The 17,810-nt window shown below is 39.0% G+C and overlaps 1 protein-coding gene across 1 annotated transcript in view; it reads right to left on the bottom strand.

The window, feature by feature from the left end:
- Nucleotides 1–335: 335 nt before the first annotated feature.
- Nucleotides 336–17,810, bottom strand: part of mRpL20 (mitochondrial ribosomal protein L20) — a 30,853-nt gene continuing 13,378 nt past the window's right edge. Inside the window, exon 4 of the mRNA XM_067150062.2 lies at nt 336–571. Within this exon, the coding sequence (XP_067006163.2) occupies nt 464–571 (108 nt within the window). The 3' untranslated portion in view covers nt 336–463. The remainder of the gene's footprint in view (nt 572–17,810) is intronic.

The following is a 17,810-nucleotide window of genomic DNA, read 5'->3' as shown; positions in this document are numbered from 1 at the left end:
TCCACTATCTTTGTCTATATCAGATGTATAAGCACATTTCTTAACTTGACAGTCTCTCTTTCCGTCAAGTCGGAATCTTCCTGTGGATCTAAGAGAGAAGGAGAGATCTTGGGGAATGTGGGTGGGGGAAGAAGGAACACGACACCACCTAATTATTTGCTTTACAAATTTGGATCTATTTTAAATTCCATTACAGGAAAAAAAGAAGAAAAAAAAGATATTTAGTATATAAAATATTTGCTACAAGGGTTCATTTTCATTACAAGTCAGATTTTCAAGGTTTCATTTTAAAAGCAGAGAAGCAGGAAGAAAGTGCATTCATTAAAAAACATAACCTGCATACAAATATTAACTTTATTATCGTTTTAAATATGCTAAACACAGTTACTATACTTTGATAAAAACCTTCTCAGAAGGCAAATCAAATCTTACAAACAGTCAAAGTTAACACCAATCATGAAATTCATGTCAACATTCCTCGAGTAATGACACCGTCTGGCACATCTCCAAGTTCACTGACACCTGCCAAACCATCCTTTGATGCCCTGCTCCAAGCTAGCTTTGTCAGAGCCTGTGAAAGAGATACATTAAGTTCATAAACAAATTTGCAACTCAAAAGAAAGAATCTACAAAGGTTGAAATGAATAAAAGACCTTAGATTTTTTTTGTTTTGCTAGTTGCGTTACGTCGCACCGACACAGATAGGTCTTATGGCGACGAGGCCTTAGATTGGGCGAGAAATATGAACAGTATGTGTGTGTAGTAAAAAATACTTTTCTTCAGTTTATCCCAGCTATTGCTGGGGTTACTGGACCCACCCAGACTCATTCTGGCTTGGGCTGGATGCCCTTCCAGAAATAACATAAAATTTTAGATGAAAATCTCGACCCAGAACTGACCACGATTCAAACATCAGCCCTCCGAGTGGCAAGCCAGCAGCTAAGCCACAGAGCTAATCACGCCCCTCCCCCCGTGTGTGTATATACATACTGTACCCGTCTAAATGGTACCTCAGTTAATTTGAGAAAGCTGGGAATATTTATTACGGAGCATTGCTTACGAGTGCGCGTGTACCAGCTGTGACACAGTTGTGCGAGAGCGAGCCGGCCGAAACTAGGTCAACAGCTGATCGAGGGCGACCAGAGCGCAGTTACGTCATGACACCGGCAGACGACAAAGGGGAGGAGAAATGTTCTCATAAAATCCACTCGTAGCGGTCAAGGACGAGCTATGGCGCAGGTCGATTACCAGCCAATAGAAATTGAGGAAAGTGCTGGAAATATTAGGATTGTTCTGGAACTAAGTCGAAGGAAGTTCTTGGGTAAGAACGTCAGAACAGTTCAAGAAAAATTTTACGAGACGACGGCCAGAACAGTTTTTCAAGAGCACGTCGGACAGTTGTTTCTTACGAGAAGTCGAACCGTGTATTCTCTACGGGAAAGAAGAATATGTTCAGACGACGTGAATACTAGTGTAATCCTTGTAGGGCACGATCATTACATTACTTGAATGCCAGTGTAATTCATTGTTAGCTCAACGCAGTATCCAGCGAGCTTATTACAGTTGTACATTCTCCCGGGTGGAAAATGTTAAACCGCAGACAGTCAGCGTGCTCATTAAAGCCGATTCTTGCCATAGAAGCTTTAGGAATGTTCCATTGGACATTATGAAAGGAAATCACGATCTCAAGTGGATAGGCGAGAGGAAATCTAACCTTTATTTAATCATCATAATAGTCAGCCCTATTATTTGTCAGCCTAAGGCGTATCGTAACTTAATGAATGTGTTCAGAAGACGAAGCTTATAGTAATAATGGACCTAAAGTACATCGTTGCGCCAAGTTAAGTGTTGTACATAACTTAGTGAGTTATAGCTAGTGTGGATCCCTGTGCTAATAGAATATTTTAGTTTCAGCTATCTCCGAGGAAACCAAGTTGTCGACATGCGGCGATCAAGAGGGAAATCGAGAGATTTTCTGGGACTCTGCTGGAGTAAAAAGAAGACGCTGAATATAGCTACAGTCATGAGGAACTAAATTCCAGAGTGCACGCCAACGCGATGACTTTGTACATCCGTAAACCACCATAGATGAGGCAAGAGACGTTGTCGCCTGAAGCAGCATCCCGACGCCAAGGATTTTCACCGGAAATATGAGTACCCTTGTAAAATTTCTTCTCTTTTAGTAGATGACTAGATTGTATTCTTGCGTAGAGTAAAGTAGTTTCCTTAGTAATTTTGTATGTAATGGTGATGGGAGAGCATTCCTTACTTCGTTGATTTGTAATTTCAATATTGTTCTATCTTTGCATTTTCTTGGAATAATGATAATTTTATTTTTGGACGTGATGATGAATAATCCCAGTTGTTCTCGAGTTGACAAGAGTGAATGATTATGATCTTCGAAAGTGATTTAAGGGAGTAAGGTCTACTAACAATCATAATAATAATAATAATAATAATAATAATAAGAGTAAATTAAACTCATAAAAATAGTAAATGAAGATATGATTAAATGTAGGAGTAAACTATAATTAAATCGTAGTTTTAAAACCCTGTTAGTCATGTGTAGTGATTGATGGTAGAAGGGAAAGTGAACGACGAATGTTAGAAATATTCTTCGAGAGAACGATCTAGGAGCCATTATAGGATAATAGTAATAATAATAATGATCAAAATAGTAAAGGTCGGATAATGTAAGAGTTGTTGAGATTCAACTTGTATGGTCATTGTGATAATGGAGTTCGCCATTAATGGACGACATGGGACTACTAGGGTGCATGTCGGGCCTAAACGGTATTATGAGTCACAATGATTGTAATGAATGATTATGGCGATAATGATTTATGAGGATGTACGGATTTAGGGACTATAATAGGTCTATTTCTGGCTCAACCACTGATATGAATAATACACGACTTAATCGTTATTAGATGTTTTCGAGGCTCTTGAGCTCTTATCACTGATGATGGTGATGGTTATTCTTCGAGAGAGAAATTTGGCTTTCTGTATCATCATAACTATAGTCATGAGCGAGTTTTATTCTGGTCAGATGATTATAAGGATCTTCAATAAAACCCAAGAGGAAGACGAGATAAATGACTGGATAATAATAATAATAATAAATATTACAGATTCATTGTGTGATAAAAATGTACTTATAACCAGTTGGTAGAATTGGGTTATTTGGTGTCATTTACTTTTATCATTCCAAGGAAACTTATCTTGTATATTTTTTTTTGTGACTGTGATGCATTGTTGTTGTTGTTGTTGATTCCGTGTAGGATCACATGATGCTCTATCCATCCATGAAATGCTAGGTAATTTAGAAAGGTTAAATAGAGTAAGGAAAGAATACAGTCAAGCGTAGTCTACGAGAGAGAGGGAGTTATGCCAAAGAAATTGTAAAAATATTTCCAAACGCTAAAATGAAATTGTAAAGGAATTTTATGATGACAAAATGAGTTAGAGGATTTTTCACAGGTAGAGTGAAATGAATGTTCAAGGAATTTTCTTGAACAAGTAAATGCTGAGTTAATAGTAATTGTTCTTCAAAATGTATGAAATTATTTCACCTGTAAATGACTAAACATGAGTTATAACGGGAAATGACAGCTTTGCTAATTTAGTGATTCATTCGATGTTACAGAGTAAAATCTTAGGTGGAGTTTCATTGGAGAAGCAATGGAACCTAACTCCAGAAGCATGCGAGGACTTACAGTCGTATTCATTTATTCACAAGCCATTAAAGATTGAGATATTCCTTTTATTGCAAAAATCACATTGTATTTAATAATTTTTTTTTTCTTTCATGCATTTGTCCAGACTGAGTTTCCATTATGTTTTTAATAAACGTTGTTGTTATTTTGCCCTGATTTTCATTTATATTGTGTCACCTATCCAGTCACCAAGGGTCCTGAAAATATAAATTCTATGAAGTTGTCCCTTAATAGCATAATCGGCCCTGCGAACGGTCCACCCTTTTGGGACTCTCGCTCCGCCGACTGAGCGACCCCGGAGAAGGGGACATATTTCTGTGGCGCCCAACTTTCAGGGCCAACCCAAACCCTCATTGCTTAGGCATTGATCGTTTTGGTGAGTTATTTCCAGGGCATATTTTTGTTGTTGTTATATTTACGATCTTGTTGTTTCGGCGAACACTATTGTGGCGCAAAAGCAAGGAGATGGTAATTTTTATTCAGTTAAATGGTGACAATTAAATGGGTAGAGATACCAAGGTTGGTAATGACATAATACAGCTGGACATTGCTTTGGTATAGGTCTATTTGTTACAGTACGGAGAGCATGCTTGTGGAGTTCATACTTTGTATTTTACAAATTCTTTGGCAATTTCCGGTGAAATTTAGGCAAATGGGGCAAAGATGTACAGGTTCATCGTTGTTGGCGAGCACAATGCTTATGAATTGTAATGAATTTGGATACTTTAGCTCGGATGATAGCGGAGATGAGAGCCAGCGCTGAGAAATTGGGAGCTGAGAATAAGGCTAGTATTGAAAGACTTGAACTTGCGCAATCTCAAATGTCGGTCGAGTGTAGGGCTAGTGCTGATTCTATGAAAGCCGAAACTAAAGCTAGTATTGAAAGACTTGAACGTAATCAATCAGAAATGAGAGCGGAAACTAAGGCTAGTGTTGATTCTATTAGGACTGAGTTTAAGGAGAGTCAAGCACAGATGTCACGTGAGTTCAAAGACAACCAGACTAGGTTAACCCAAGAAATTAAAGTGATGTCGCGTGATTTTAAAGATAGTCAGGCGAAGTTGAAACAAGAGATTGAACGAACAGTTACAAACTCGATAGCTAGCGTAGCGCAGGAGTTTACTGAGAGGCTAGGCACGCTCAAGAAATCAATTATGGATAATATGATCACACATAAGACTGAGGTGGAAAGGAAAATTTCTGAACTTAGCAACCAAATACAATCGCATAAAGAAAATACGACCGATGCGCAATTGAGGTGGACTAAACGATTTAAGGAAGTATGTGATAGTATAATTCAGGTCGACAAGGGGGTCAGACAGGAAGTTCGGATGAGCAAAGAACTCATTACTGATGAAGTAGAAGGTCTGAAAACAGCTGTAAATGACAATAAGAAAGCTATCGGAGAAGTTGTATCCAAGGTGGAACACGAACTTCTTGCGTCCCGTGGGTTAGTAGGACAAATGGAGGATAAAATAAAGGGGATGTCAGACGAAATATCAAATATGACAACGGAACTACAAACGTTGCGATTGCATAGTGACAGCACACGAGTTGTGACTGCGTCCGTAATTGAAAGGCAATCACAAATGGAGCAACAGTTTAAAGCAGGATTCATTTGTTCGACTCCTAATGCAGCACAGGAGATAAAAACTTCCGGTCGAGCTAAGAATAATACCGCATCTTTAAATCAAATGGACGATAAAGGGAACAGGCCGCAGATTGTGAATATTATACGTCTACAGGACAATCAACCCCGAAAGTTCAACAATCAAAACGGACCTACACCTAAAACCTTTATTAAGGACCTACAAGAATATTTTAAAGATAATGACATTCCTCCTGAACGACAATTACGAGTGACGGAAAAATACCTAGATTCGTCAGCTCACACGTGGTTTATGGCATTCCGGTACAGTTTCGATGATTTCGAAGGATTTAAAGTCGCATTTTTCGACAAATTTTGGAACACAGATATTCAGCACAATTTAAGGACGGAATGGTATGCTCGTCGATATGCTTCGACGCTGCCTACGAAATTTTCCGAGTTCGCCGCAAATCAGATCCGGAAAATTCGAGAATTGGACGACCCACTTCCAGAGGAAGAATTATGCCGAGTCATCATTCGACAGTTACCGCCGGACGTACAAAGAATATTAATAGCATCGAACATCCGAACAGCTATGGAGCTGGAAAGAGTATTAAGACAGCTAGATATGACGTCTAGGGATCATACCCGTAATACTCGAGCCTTGAGTCAGGAAATCAATTCGACTTATGTTGAGAAAGAAAGGACGGTGGTTCCACAGAAAAATAAAGAGGTACAAACTAAAGAGAGGTCCGAACGGAGTGAAACAAGGGATGAGCAGAGATTACAGAGGGGCTTCCATGGATTTCGACCGTATTCGATGGGATCAAGAGGAAGAGATCGATATTTTGGCCGAACTTCTCGAGGAGTAAAATATGCCGCCGAGAAAAGAAGAAATTATCATCGGTTTTATCAACCAAGGGGGACAGTTGATGAAAACAAAGAACATGTCCGGGAACTCAAGGAGAAAACAGACGGAGGTGAAATATGGAGAAGAGCTATTTTGAATCAAAATACAGATCCCGACGTAACAGGCGCAGAATCCCTCGCATTTCAGGAAGAGAAAAAAAGACGGAAAGGAGAGGAGGAGACCGTCTGCCAACCCGGAAGGAGTCAAGGGGTGAAAAAAAACGTCAATTTTTGAATGAAGAAATACCCGAAATATTGGCGAATGGTCAAGGGGACTGCTTTGAGATAATTCAGGTGGATTCATGGCTCACACGACCGCATGATTTATTGGAAGAAAGACGCCAGGGCAACAACCCGAATAAAGGTAAATTACCTGTCATTACAGCACGAGTGTTCGACAGGAAGGTATCCTGTTTAGTTGACACTGGAGCTACCATTAGCGTTATATCCAACAGTTTTTTACAGGAACTGCAGGGAAAAGGAGATATACCATCAATTCCGGTATCCAATATGAAGATTAAGGGTATCATACCGGATAAATCCGTAGAATGCAAAGTGCAGGTTTTCCTCATACTTCAGATAGGAAATTCAGAATTTCCTCACATTTTTGTAGTAATGTCGCGGATCCAATACAATATGATTTTGGGAGTCGACTTCTTAGAGTACTATCAAGCTCAAATTAAATTCAAAACTAATCAAGTTTTATTAAGGAAAAACGATTTTTCAGAGATCGTATCCCTGGAAGATGGGGGAAAAATCTCATATCAAGAATTGGTCACCAACCAATTGTCGTCGCGGGACCATCTTTGGAATCAAGAACAGAATGAAAATCCTGGCCGAATTCAGCACAACATAGTGGATCCTGAAGAAGAAGTTTCCCTAAAAGAGATAGAGATGAAAGCTCAAGAGATTGAAGGGACGGCTGAACAAAAATTGATAGTTACATCAGTACTGTTAAAACATAAGGTAGTATTTTCGGACAAACCTGGGGTAATTCCAGACTTTAAATACACACTGTTAATCAACGATTGGTCTCCATATAAGAGGAAAGTATACCCTATCCCAGATAAATATTATGATAGAGTGGGAAAGGTGATTGAGAGGATGGAGAAAGATGGTATTATTGAGAAAGCCCGAACTCCGTATTTAAATGCTATTGTTATCGTTCCTAAGCCTGACGGTTCCCTCAGATTGTGTTTGGACGCACGGGCTGTCAACGAAAGGCTAATTCCGGAGAATGATAGGATGCCTAATGTGAAGGATATACTCCGAAGATTTTCCGGCATGAATTTGTTGTCAATCATGGACGTAACGTCTTCATATTATCACATCGTGCTGGAAGAAAAGTCTAGGCTGTTTACAGGTTTCCTGTATGGACAACACACCTATGTGTTCGTTCGTCTCCCCTTCGGAATCAAAAATGCAGGGGCAGCTTTATTGAGGGCCTTAGATCGATGCCTGACGCCGGAGGTAAAGGAGTTCACCACTCGTTTTGTAGACGATATCGTCATCGCTTCTAAAACGTTTGAAGAGCACGTGATGAAGCTAGAAAAGCTACTCACAAATCTAGAAGAAGCAGGGTTGAGAATTAATTTAGGGAAATCCAAGTTTCTTCAGAAAGAAATCCAGTTTGTAGGCCATGTGATAGACGGAGGAAACATTAAGCCCAACCCCGTCAAGGTGACCGCTATTTGTGATTTTCCACGTCCACGAAGGATAAAACACGTACGTCAATTCCTAGGCATGTGTCAGTTTTACGCGAATTTTTGCCCGGGTTATACGAGAACGATCTCGCCATTGCAGGAATTATTGAAAAAGAACCAGAAGTGGAAATGGTCGGAAGTTGAAGAACAAGCTTTCATCCAGACCAAGGAAATGCTAAGGAATAATGTTAATCTTAGCTACCCCGACTTCGAACGACCGTTCATTATTCAGACGGACGCCTCAAAGGTTGGAGTGGGAGCAGTCCTATTTCAAGAAAATCCAGAGAAACCGGACGTGAAAGACTTTATTTCGTTTGCAAGCAGGAAATTACGACCTAATGAGAAAGGATACACTATAACGGAATTAGAAATGTTAGCAATTGTTTACGCTTTGACGCAATGGAAAAAAATAATTTATGGGTTCCCCATACTGATCCGAACAGATCACCATGCCTTGACGTTTATGACGCGCGCCACAATGAGTAGCGAAAGGGTAATGAGATGGACACTCTTTGTCCAGCAGTTTGATATCCAAGTCGAGCATTGCCCGGGAAAACAGAATGTGTTAGCAGACTATTTAAGCCGTAATCCGGAGGAAGATGTCGAGGTTTATCGGATCGAGCTAATTCCGGATGACCTGGAGCTCCTACGAAAATTACGATATTTTCCACAGATGCAGAAAAGAGATGCTACTTTAAGGCCTTTGATTGATTATTTGTCTGGAAAGATCGAACCAGGTGATCCCAGGTACAAAATGCTGAGGAGAAAGGCTAAACGATATCTCAACCAAGGGGGCATGTTATGTCAATTCGTGGACCCCATGAGGGTCAATTTAAAGGCCGTGGTGCCCATGAAAATTCGAGAAGACTTAGTATGGCATGTGCACAGAATTACGGGTCATGCAGGACTCGATAAAACTGTAGCAACTATCAAAGAAACCTTCACTTGGGATAAACTCCGCCAGAATGTACGTGAAATTATACGCACCTGTGATACGTGTCAGAGAACGAAAGCCAGCTCACACTTTGCTAAGCAAAAACCTATTCCTATTATTCCAGAGAGACCACTAAGCTTATTCGCAATGGACATATTTGGCCCGATTCCAGCCAGTAGATTTAAGCATAAATTCGTAATTGTGACCATAGATGTGTTTTCGAAATTTCTAACCCTTTTTCCAATTCAGAAGGCGAACACAAAATCGATCCTATGGAGATTAAAGAAAAGCATAATTCCTATGATGGGGAAACCCAAGGTCTTGCTGACTGACCACGGATCGCAATTCACGGCTGAAGAGTTCAGACGAGGCTTATCTGAAATGGGGATCAAGCACACCATGAGTTCGATCCGGAATCCAGCCAGTAATCCCGCTGAGCGGGTGATGCAAGAGATTTCAAAATTTTGCAGAATTTATTGTAAAAACAGACACGAAAGGTGGATCGCAGTGTTACCAATAATGATGGACGTGGTAAATAACACAGTGCATGAGGCGACGAAATTAATTCCCTCAGTCATTCATTTCAATCAATATCCCGTCCGAACTTGGGACAACGTAATTCCACACCTGGATCAAAGACGTCCTACTCATGCGGAAGTAATTCTCCAAGCGAGAGAAAACCTTGTAGATCACGCCAACAGAAGACGGAGGAGAGTACGTAAGAAACGATTTCATCGTCCCTTAAATGTTGGAGAGTACGTATTACTCCGTAAACCCGCTATTTCAAGTCCTGTTGAAAAATTCTACGCGAAGTTCGCACCTTTATATGTTGGACCTTACAGAGTAATTAAAGATTTGGGGAACAATGCATACCAGGTAGAGAGCTTTGATGGACACTTTAGAGCTATTTATAATGCTGGGAATTTACGCGTCTATCACCAGTTCCGGAGAAATCCTAGAAATTAATCTTGAAAAGGAGCTGTAATGGTGCACATTTTCCGTGTACATTTAGAAAGTAAACTGAGCTGTTATGATTTAATCTGCTAATTAAATCCTAAATCAACCAAGGGGGATTATGTACCCGTCTAAATGGTACCTCAGTTAATTTGAGAAAGCTGGGAATATTTATTACGGAGCATTGCTTACGAGTGCGCGTGTACCAGCTGTGACACAGTTGTGCGAGAGCGAGCCGGCCGAAACTAGGTCAACAGCTGATCGAGGGCGACCAGAGCGCAGTTACGTCATGACACCGGCAGACGACAAAGGGGAGGAGAAATGTTCTCATAAAATCCACTCGTAGCGGTCAAGGACGAGCTATGGCGCAGGTCGATTACCAGCCAATAGAAATTGAGGAAAGTGCTGGAAATATTAGGATTGTTCTGGAACTAAGTCGAAGGAAGTTCTTGGGTAAGAACGTCAGAACAGTTCAAGAAAAATTTTACGAGACGACGGCCAGAACAGTTTTTCAAGAGCACGTCGGACAGTTGTTTCTTACGAGAAGTCGAACCGTGTATTCTCTACGGGAAAGAAGAATATGTTCAGACGACGTGAATACTAGTGTAATCCTTGTAGGGCACGATCATTACATTACTTGAATGCCAGTGTAATTCATTGTTAGCTCAACGCAGTATCCAGCGAGCTTATTACAGTTGTACATTCTCCCGGGTGGAAAATGTTAAACCGCAGACAGTCAGCGTGCTCATTAAAGCCGATTCTTGCCATAGAAGCTTTAGGAATGTTCCATTGGACATTATGAAAGGAAATCACGATCTCAAGTGGATAGGCGAGAGGAAATCTAACCTTTATTTAATCATCATAATAGTCAGCCCTATTATTTGTCAGCCTAAGGCGTATCGTAACTTAATGAATGTGTTCAGAAGACGAAGCTTATAGTAATAATGGACCTAAAGTACATCGTTGCGCCAAGTTAAGTGTTGTACATAACTTAGTGAGTTATAGCTAGTGTGGATCCCTGTGCTAATAGAATATTTTAGTTTCAGCTATCTCCGAGGAAACCAAGTTGTCGACATGCGGCGATCAAGAGGGAAATCGAGAGATTTTCTGGGACTTTGCTGGAGTAAAAAGAAGACGCTGAATATAGCTACAGTCATGAGGAACTAAATTCCAGAGTGCACGCCAACGCGATGACTTTGTACATCCGTAAACCACCATAGATGAGGCAAGAGACGTTGTCGCCTGAAGCAGCATCCCGACGCCAAGGATTTTCACCGGAAATATGAGTACCCTTGTAAAATTTCTTCTCTTTTAGTAGATGACTAGATTGTATTCTTGCGTAGAGTAAAGTAGTTTCCTTAGTAATTTTGTATGTAATGGTGATGGGAGAGCATTCCTTACTTCGTTGATTTGTAATTTCAATATTGTTCTATCTTTGCATTTTCTTGGAATAATGATAATTTTATTTTTGGACGTGATGATGAATAATCCCAGTTGTTCTCGAGTTGACAAGAGTGAATGATTATGATCTTCGAAAGTGATTTAAGGGAGTAAGGTCTACTAACAATCATAATAATAATAATAATAATAATAAGAGTAAATTAAACTCATAAAAATAGTAAATGAAGATATGATTAAATGTAGGAGTAAACTATAATTAAATCGTAGTTTTAAAACCCTGTTAGTCATGTGTAGTGATTGATGGTAGAAGGGAAAGTGAACGACGAATGTTAGAAATATTCTTCGAGAGAACGATCTAGGAGCCATTATAGGATAATAGTAATAATAATAATGATCAAAATAGTAAAGGTCGGATAATGTAAGAGTTGTTGAGATTCAACTTGTATGGTCATTGTGATAATGGAGTTCGCCATTAATGGACGACATGGGACTACTAGGGTGCATGTCGGGCCTAAACGGTATTATGAGTCACAATGATTGTAATGAATGATTATGGCGATAATGATTTATGAGGATGTACGGATTTAGGGACTATAATAGGTCTATTTCTGGCTCAACCACTGATATGAATAATACACGACTTAATCGTTATTAGATGTTTTCGAGGCTCTTGAGCTCTTATCACTGATGATGGTGATGGTTATTCTTCGAGAGAGAAATTTGGCTTTCTGTATCATCATAACTATAGTCATGAGCGAGTTTTATTCTGGTCAGATGATTATAAGGATCTTCAATAAAACCCAAGAGGAAGACGAGATAAATGACTGGATAATAATAATAATAATAAATATTACAGATTCATTGTGTGATAAAAATGTACTTATAACCAGTTGGTAGAATTGGGTTATTTGGTGTCATTTACTTTTATCATTCCAAGGAAACTTATCTTGTATATTTTTTTTGTGACTGTGATGCATTGTTGTTGTTGTTGTTGATTCCGTGTAGGATCACATGATGCTCTATCCATCCATGAAATGCTAGGTAATTTAGAAAGGTTAAATAGAGTAAGGAAAGAATACAGTCAAGCGTAGTCTACGAGAGAGAGGGAGTTATGCCAAAGAAATTGTAAAAATATTTCCAAACGCTAAAATGAAATTGTAAAGGAATTTTATGATGACAAAATGAGTTAGAGGATTTTTCACAGGTAGAGTGAAATGAATGTTCAAGGAATTTTCTTGAACAAGTAAATGCTGAGTTAATAGTAATTGTTCTTCAAAATGTATGAAATTATTTCACCTGTAAATGACTAAACATGAGTTATAACGGGAAATGACAGCTTTGCTAATTTAGTGATTCATTCGATGTTACAGAGTAAAATCTTAGGTGGAGTTTCATTGGAGAAGCAATGGAACCTAACTCCAGAAGCATGCGAGGACTTACAGTCGTATTCATTTATTCACAAGCCATTAAAGATTGAGATATTCCTTTTATTGCAAAAATCACATTGTATTTAATAATTTTTTTTTTTTCTTTCATGCATTTGTCCAGACTGAGTTTCCATTATGTTTTTAATAAACGTTGTTGTTATTTTGCCCTGATTTTCATTTATATTGTGTCACCTATCCAGTCACCAAGGGTCCTGAAAATATAAATTCTATGAAGTTGTCCCTTAATAGCATAATCGGCCCTGCGAACGGTCCACCCTTTTGGGACTCTCGCTCCGCCGACTGAGCGACCCCGGAGAAGGGGACAATACAGACCCAGATAAATAAAGTGTTACAGGCGAATATCTAGTCAATGAATAGATAAAACCAAATGCTTTGTCTTCCAAATGTTATTGGTAGAAGAGGGCTTCCAAACTGTGATAAATATTTTCCCAAGGCACGAGGGGGGAAAGATGACAATTTAGAACTTTTAAAATGGACCATTAAAAGTATGATATTCTGGTTTTCCTCAATAAACCAAGCAACTCTTATTCAATTTTTTTTTGTACAATTATTTGTTGAGCAGTTATAGAGCATTTTCAGTGAAGTATACTGTAGCAGAAAAAAGTACTACCCAATAAATGAACAAGTAGATCAATACATACCACGTGATTACATTATTAAATGCTCCAAATAGCCTCCATTAACTTCAAAACACTTGGTGATTCTTTCGGAAAAATTTTCTCTAATATTTAACAATATTTCTTATCCTCATTGGTTGTAGGCGATTTAAACATACTTTGTTCTATGAATCCCCACAAAAAGTGGTCCAAGGATGTTATATCAGGTGAGCGATGTGGGCATGCAACAGGTCCAGCACGTCCAATCTACCTATCACCAAATTTTCTTGCTTAACAGTTGACATGTTCGTTGGGCAAAATGTGGTGGGTGCACTATGCTGCTGATAACACATTTATCTTCTCATAGGATTACCATATTCCAAAACCCCAAAATGAGGACATCCTCAATGGGATTGTTCAACACGCTCTTAGGAATGCCGAATCCCAAATTAAACATTAGTTGTCAGTTGGCTATATTTACATAAGAAACAAACAAAATAAAAATATTACACACATCGCACATACCAACACTTTAGCGCCCAGGTCCCATGGGTATTTCTTTCTGAACTGAATTTTTTTAACAGTTCATTTTGTTGACACAAATATTTAAAATCGTAATTCATATGTCTAAAATTAAATTTTACCATTGTAATCCCTTTTACAGAATCAAATGTTGGTCTATTTCTCTCCTTTATCCACTATGCTTGTATTAAAGAGAACAACCTATCAACACAAGAGTTATGAGCTGGCACTGCAAAGAAGAACTGCACAGTTTTTAATTCACTAAACTGTTGTTTAAAATTACCCAACAAGATGACTTATTGAGTGAGGAATATGTAATTTCATGAAGATGCAGCTGGATGAACAAAAGTAGTTTGCTGGGGTCTACACATGTATTGCACAAACATGAACTGCAAGTAAAAACCTCAAGGAAGGAGATCTATTGCAGTTATATCTAAGCTAGCTATAAAAAAGATCGATACATCGATTGCAAAGCAATGCAAATTGATATTTTTAGTTTTACTAGCATAAGAGATCGATTGTAAGCGAATAACAAGCGATGTAATTCAATAATCGGTATATATAATATATAACTTGTTGACGATATGAGATGAAAACAAAAATCAAATGATCTTACTTCCCAAAAATTAAAAATATGGATATTAGCAGAAATCGTAAAAATGTATGTGGACACTGCATTAAATGTCAAAAATACTGAGAGGGATGTTTCCCAAGATGCTGAAAAGGCACAATTCTCATCCTTCTACAGTGGTATGAATATTTATAGCATTTTTGTAATTTGTTTCTTATATCACCTTTAAGCAATTTCCTTCTCAAAGTGAGAAGAATGTTTTCCAAGAGGGTAGGCAATTGATGGTTGACAAAATCACAAGTCACAGCATTGATTTCATCTATTCATTTTAAAACATATTTGCTGCAACACTTTATCTGCGCTACCATGTTATATATACACACACGTAGGTCGATTCATGGCAACTATTTTTTATTTCCCGACAATGTGCCAACATGAAAATAACTATACAGTATACCTTGGAAAGTATGTTACACGACCTTTGTAATGTTGCCATCAGATGGGGTATGAGTGCACCAATCTGGAAATGATCATGATACCATTATCAGTGGTCTGTTGACAGCTGTGCGTAATGGACGTGACCAAAGGTGAACAGCGCTTGTACATCAAAATAGCCTTTCTCCACGGCTGCAATGCATGAGAATGTCATGCAGAGCTAAAGCAAGTATTGGGAAATTGTGCTATACCCTATCATACAACAGCAAGTTGGGTTGGCACCTTCGGACAGAGTAGAGAGTTAACTGGCAACCTGCTTCGCACTGAATATCTTGTGTCAGGTAACAAAGATGCATCAGTGGCTGTGATCGAGCAGTGCCTCCTAGAAGACACGCACTGGACTGTGATCAAATTGGCCCAGCATACTGGTATTACTGCTTCTTGAGAGTGCTGAATTCTACAGCAGGACCAAAATGTGCACAAGAATGTTTCCAAATGGAGGTAAAGAAGTGGACACGATACGAGATGTAAGGTATGATGAAATCCATCACACTGACAGAGCTGACAATAATTTTGGTAATGACAGTCAAGGTTTTTTAGTGTGTCATCCAGTTCCTCTAGTATGAACTGTAATTGCACTGTTTTACCTGTCATTTCTTTGGTATCAACTTTGTTGTGCAGTGTGAGAGAGATGTCGAGAACTGTTGGGTAACGCTATAATTATACATGACAAAACTAGACCACACACAGCAGACACAATTACCCGTTGTTTCCCACCCTCCCTATTCCCCTATCTTATTCCTAAACCGAAGAAGCCATTGTGTGGGAAATGCTTAGCCAACAAACAGGATACTGTAACGGCATTTTGGCGTGAAGTAGTGCACATTAATGAAATGAATGCAGCCAATGGTATTGTCCGTCGTCTTCAATGATGATAACTAACCGTGGACAACTTAGGCGACTAATTCAAACGATGTTAACCATCAATATGAATCAACCATCGTCAAGAAGTGATGCATCTACAAACACAGTAAAGAAGCCAACCATTGCCAGTACACTTATAGGCACTGTGAAATGTTATTAGATATAATCATTAAGGGACAAGGAACAAGTAGAGGTGCAAAAATACTGTGTTTTTGTACAATTACCTGATATATACAACACTGAACAGTACAAAATATATGGTTAGGAGAGGACATGGCAACTATGTTTAATGGATGACTGATGGGTGATAAGGTGGTGCTTTTTGATTTAAGAAGAAGTACAACTAGGTTATCATCCTCTCTGAACAAATTACATGGAAATAAAAATAAAATACATTTATTTCATCAGAGGAATTTGAAAGTGAATTAAAAGATAAAACAAAAAATAATTAATTTAACCGGAAATGTCACAAACATATCAAAAGGGAATGTAAGTTCCCCGAGTAATAGAACACTTAAAATTTATATACGCTTGATTAATCCACTCTCACACACAAAGTGAATGACGAGATCAGCAGTATTCACATTATTGGCTAGTATGAGTTTGAGTGTTTCCTGCAAGCAGAGGTTCCATCATAGGCCAGAGAGATCAGCACACACTGTGAGGATGTGGGCTACAGGGAAGTTGGCAACACAAGAACACACTGCGGGGGTCTTCGTTCTTTAGGAGGTAAATGTGTGTAGAACTTCAATGACCTATCCTGAGCCCACCCAAAATTACGGCCTCTCTCCGTGAAGGTCGGAAAGAGGACCGCCACAGGGTAGTTGTCTTCTTAACTGCTCTCAGGTTGTTGAGAGTTCGGATAGCTATCCACTATGATCCCCAGGATGCCGAGATGGTTTGATGTAGCTGAGAACGAATATCCCTAGCTGGTACATTCACAGGTCTAGGTGGTAAAAGTACCGTTTCTTTTGCAAATTCATCTGCAAGTTCATTCCTCACAATCCCAACGTGGCTAGAAAGCCAGACTAAAGTGATCCCGGTGCCACACAACCTGGTTAGAAGGTCATAAACCTGTTGTACTAGTGGGTGTTGTGGAAAAATGGTGTCTATAGGTTGCAGAGAACAACTTGGAACACACGTCATAGAGTGTTGGAGACAGGGAATATACAGAAATTAAGTCAAAATATTCACTATTCCGCATGCGCGACGAATGTAACGGGTAGTAGAAGGGAAAGTAGGGGAAATGTCATAGGGAGTGAGGCCGATGGGAGAGGAGCGTACGAGATGTCTACCTGGATTCTTTCTGATGACGTTCCTGCGTAAAACCAGAATAGAAACCTCTTCTAATAGTATATTTATGTTAACAGTTATCTTGTTTATATTAATAATAATAATAATGTTATTTGTTTTACATCCCACTAATTACTTTTATGGTCTTCGGAGACGCCGAGGTGCCGGAATTTAGTCCCACAGGATTTCTTTTCTGTGCCAGTAAATCTACCGACACGAGGCTGTCGTATTTGAGCACCCTCAAATACCACTGGACTGAGCCAAGATCGAACCTGCCAAGTTGGGGTTAGAAGGCCAGCGCCTTAACCATCTGAGCCACTCAGCCCGGCTTTGTTTATATTCAAACTGGGGTTTTGTTTTCGGGCAATCTCAGTATAAATGATTTCCAAGATATTCATTAATTTGCCTTTGTTCAAAGTGCATAGGATGGTCAAGGGATGGTCAAGTCTTTTTTTTTTTTATATTGTAATGAAACTATGTTTGGTCATGTGTAAGCTCATGGCTGAACTCTCTGCATTTACATGTTCTTGACATCTCACTAAGAAATTCCTTCCCATTTGCCCAATACAGAAAATATCATAATCTGCGCACTTCAGCTTATATACCTGTGAATTTGAAAATCGAATATTGCTCGTAACACTGTGGTAATTAAATACTAGTTGTTGGTTCTTACTACTGGTGCAAAAACTATGTTGAAAAGAAGTCTCTTGAAAATGTTAGTAATTTGATAAATATTACCGTTATTGTAGGTGAAGGTAGCAAAGTTTTTCCTTATATTTTGTTCTCTTTTCAGCTGTGTTTGAGGTTTACTTTTTA

The sequence above is a fragment of the Anabrus simplex genome, chromosome 6 (genome assembly GCF_040414725.1).
Source record: "Anabrus simplex isolate iqAnaSimp1 chromosome 6, ASM4041472v1, whole genome shotgun sequence".
Classification (NCBI taxonomy): Eukaryota; Metazoa; Arthropoda; class Insecta; order Orthoptera; family Tettigoniidae; genus Anabrus; species Anabrus simplex.
Note: the sequence above shows the minus strand (reverse complement) of the source record. Positions and strands in the feature narration are given on the sequence as shown.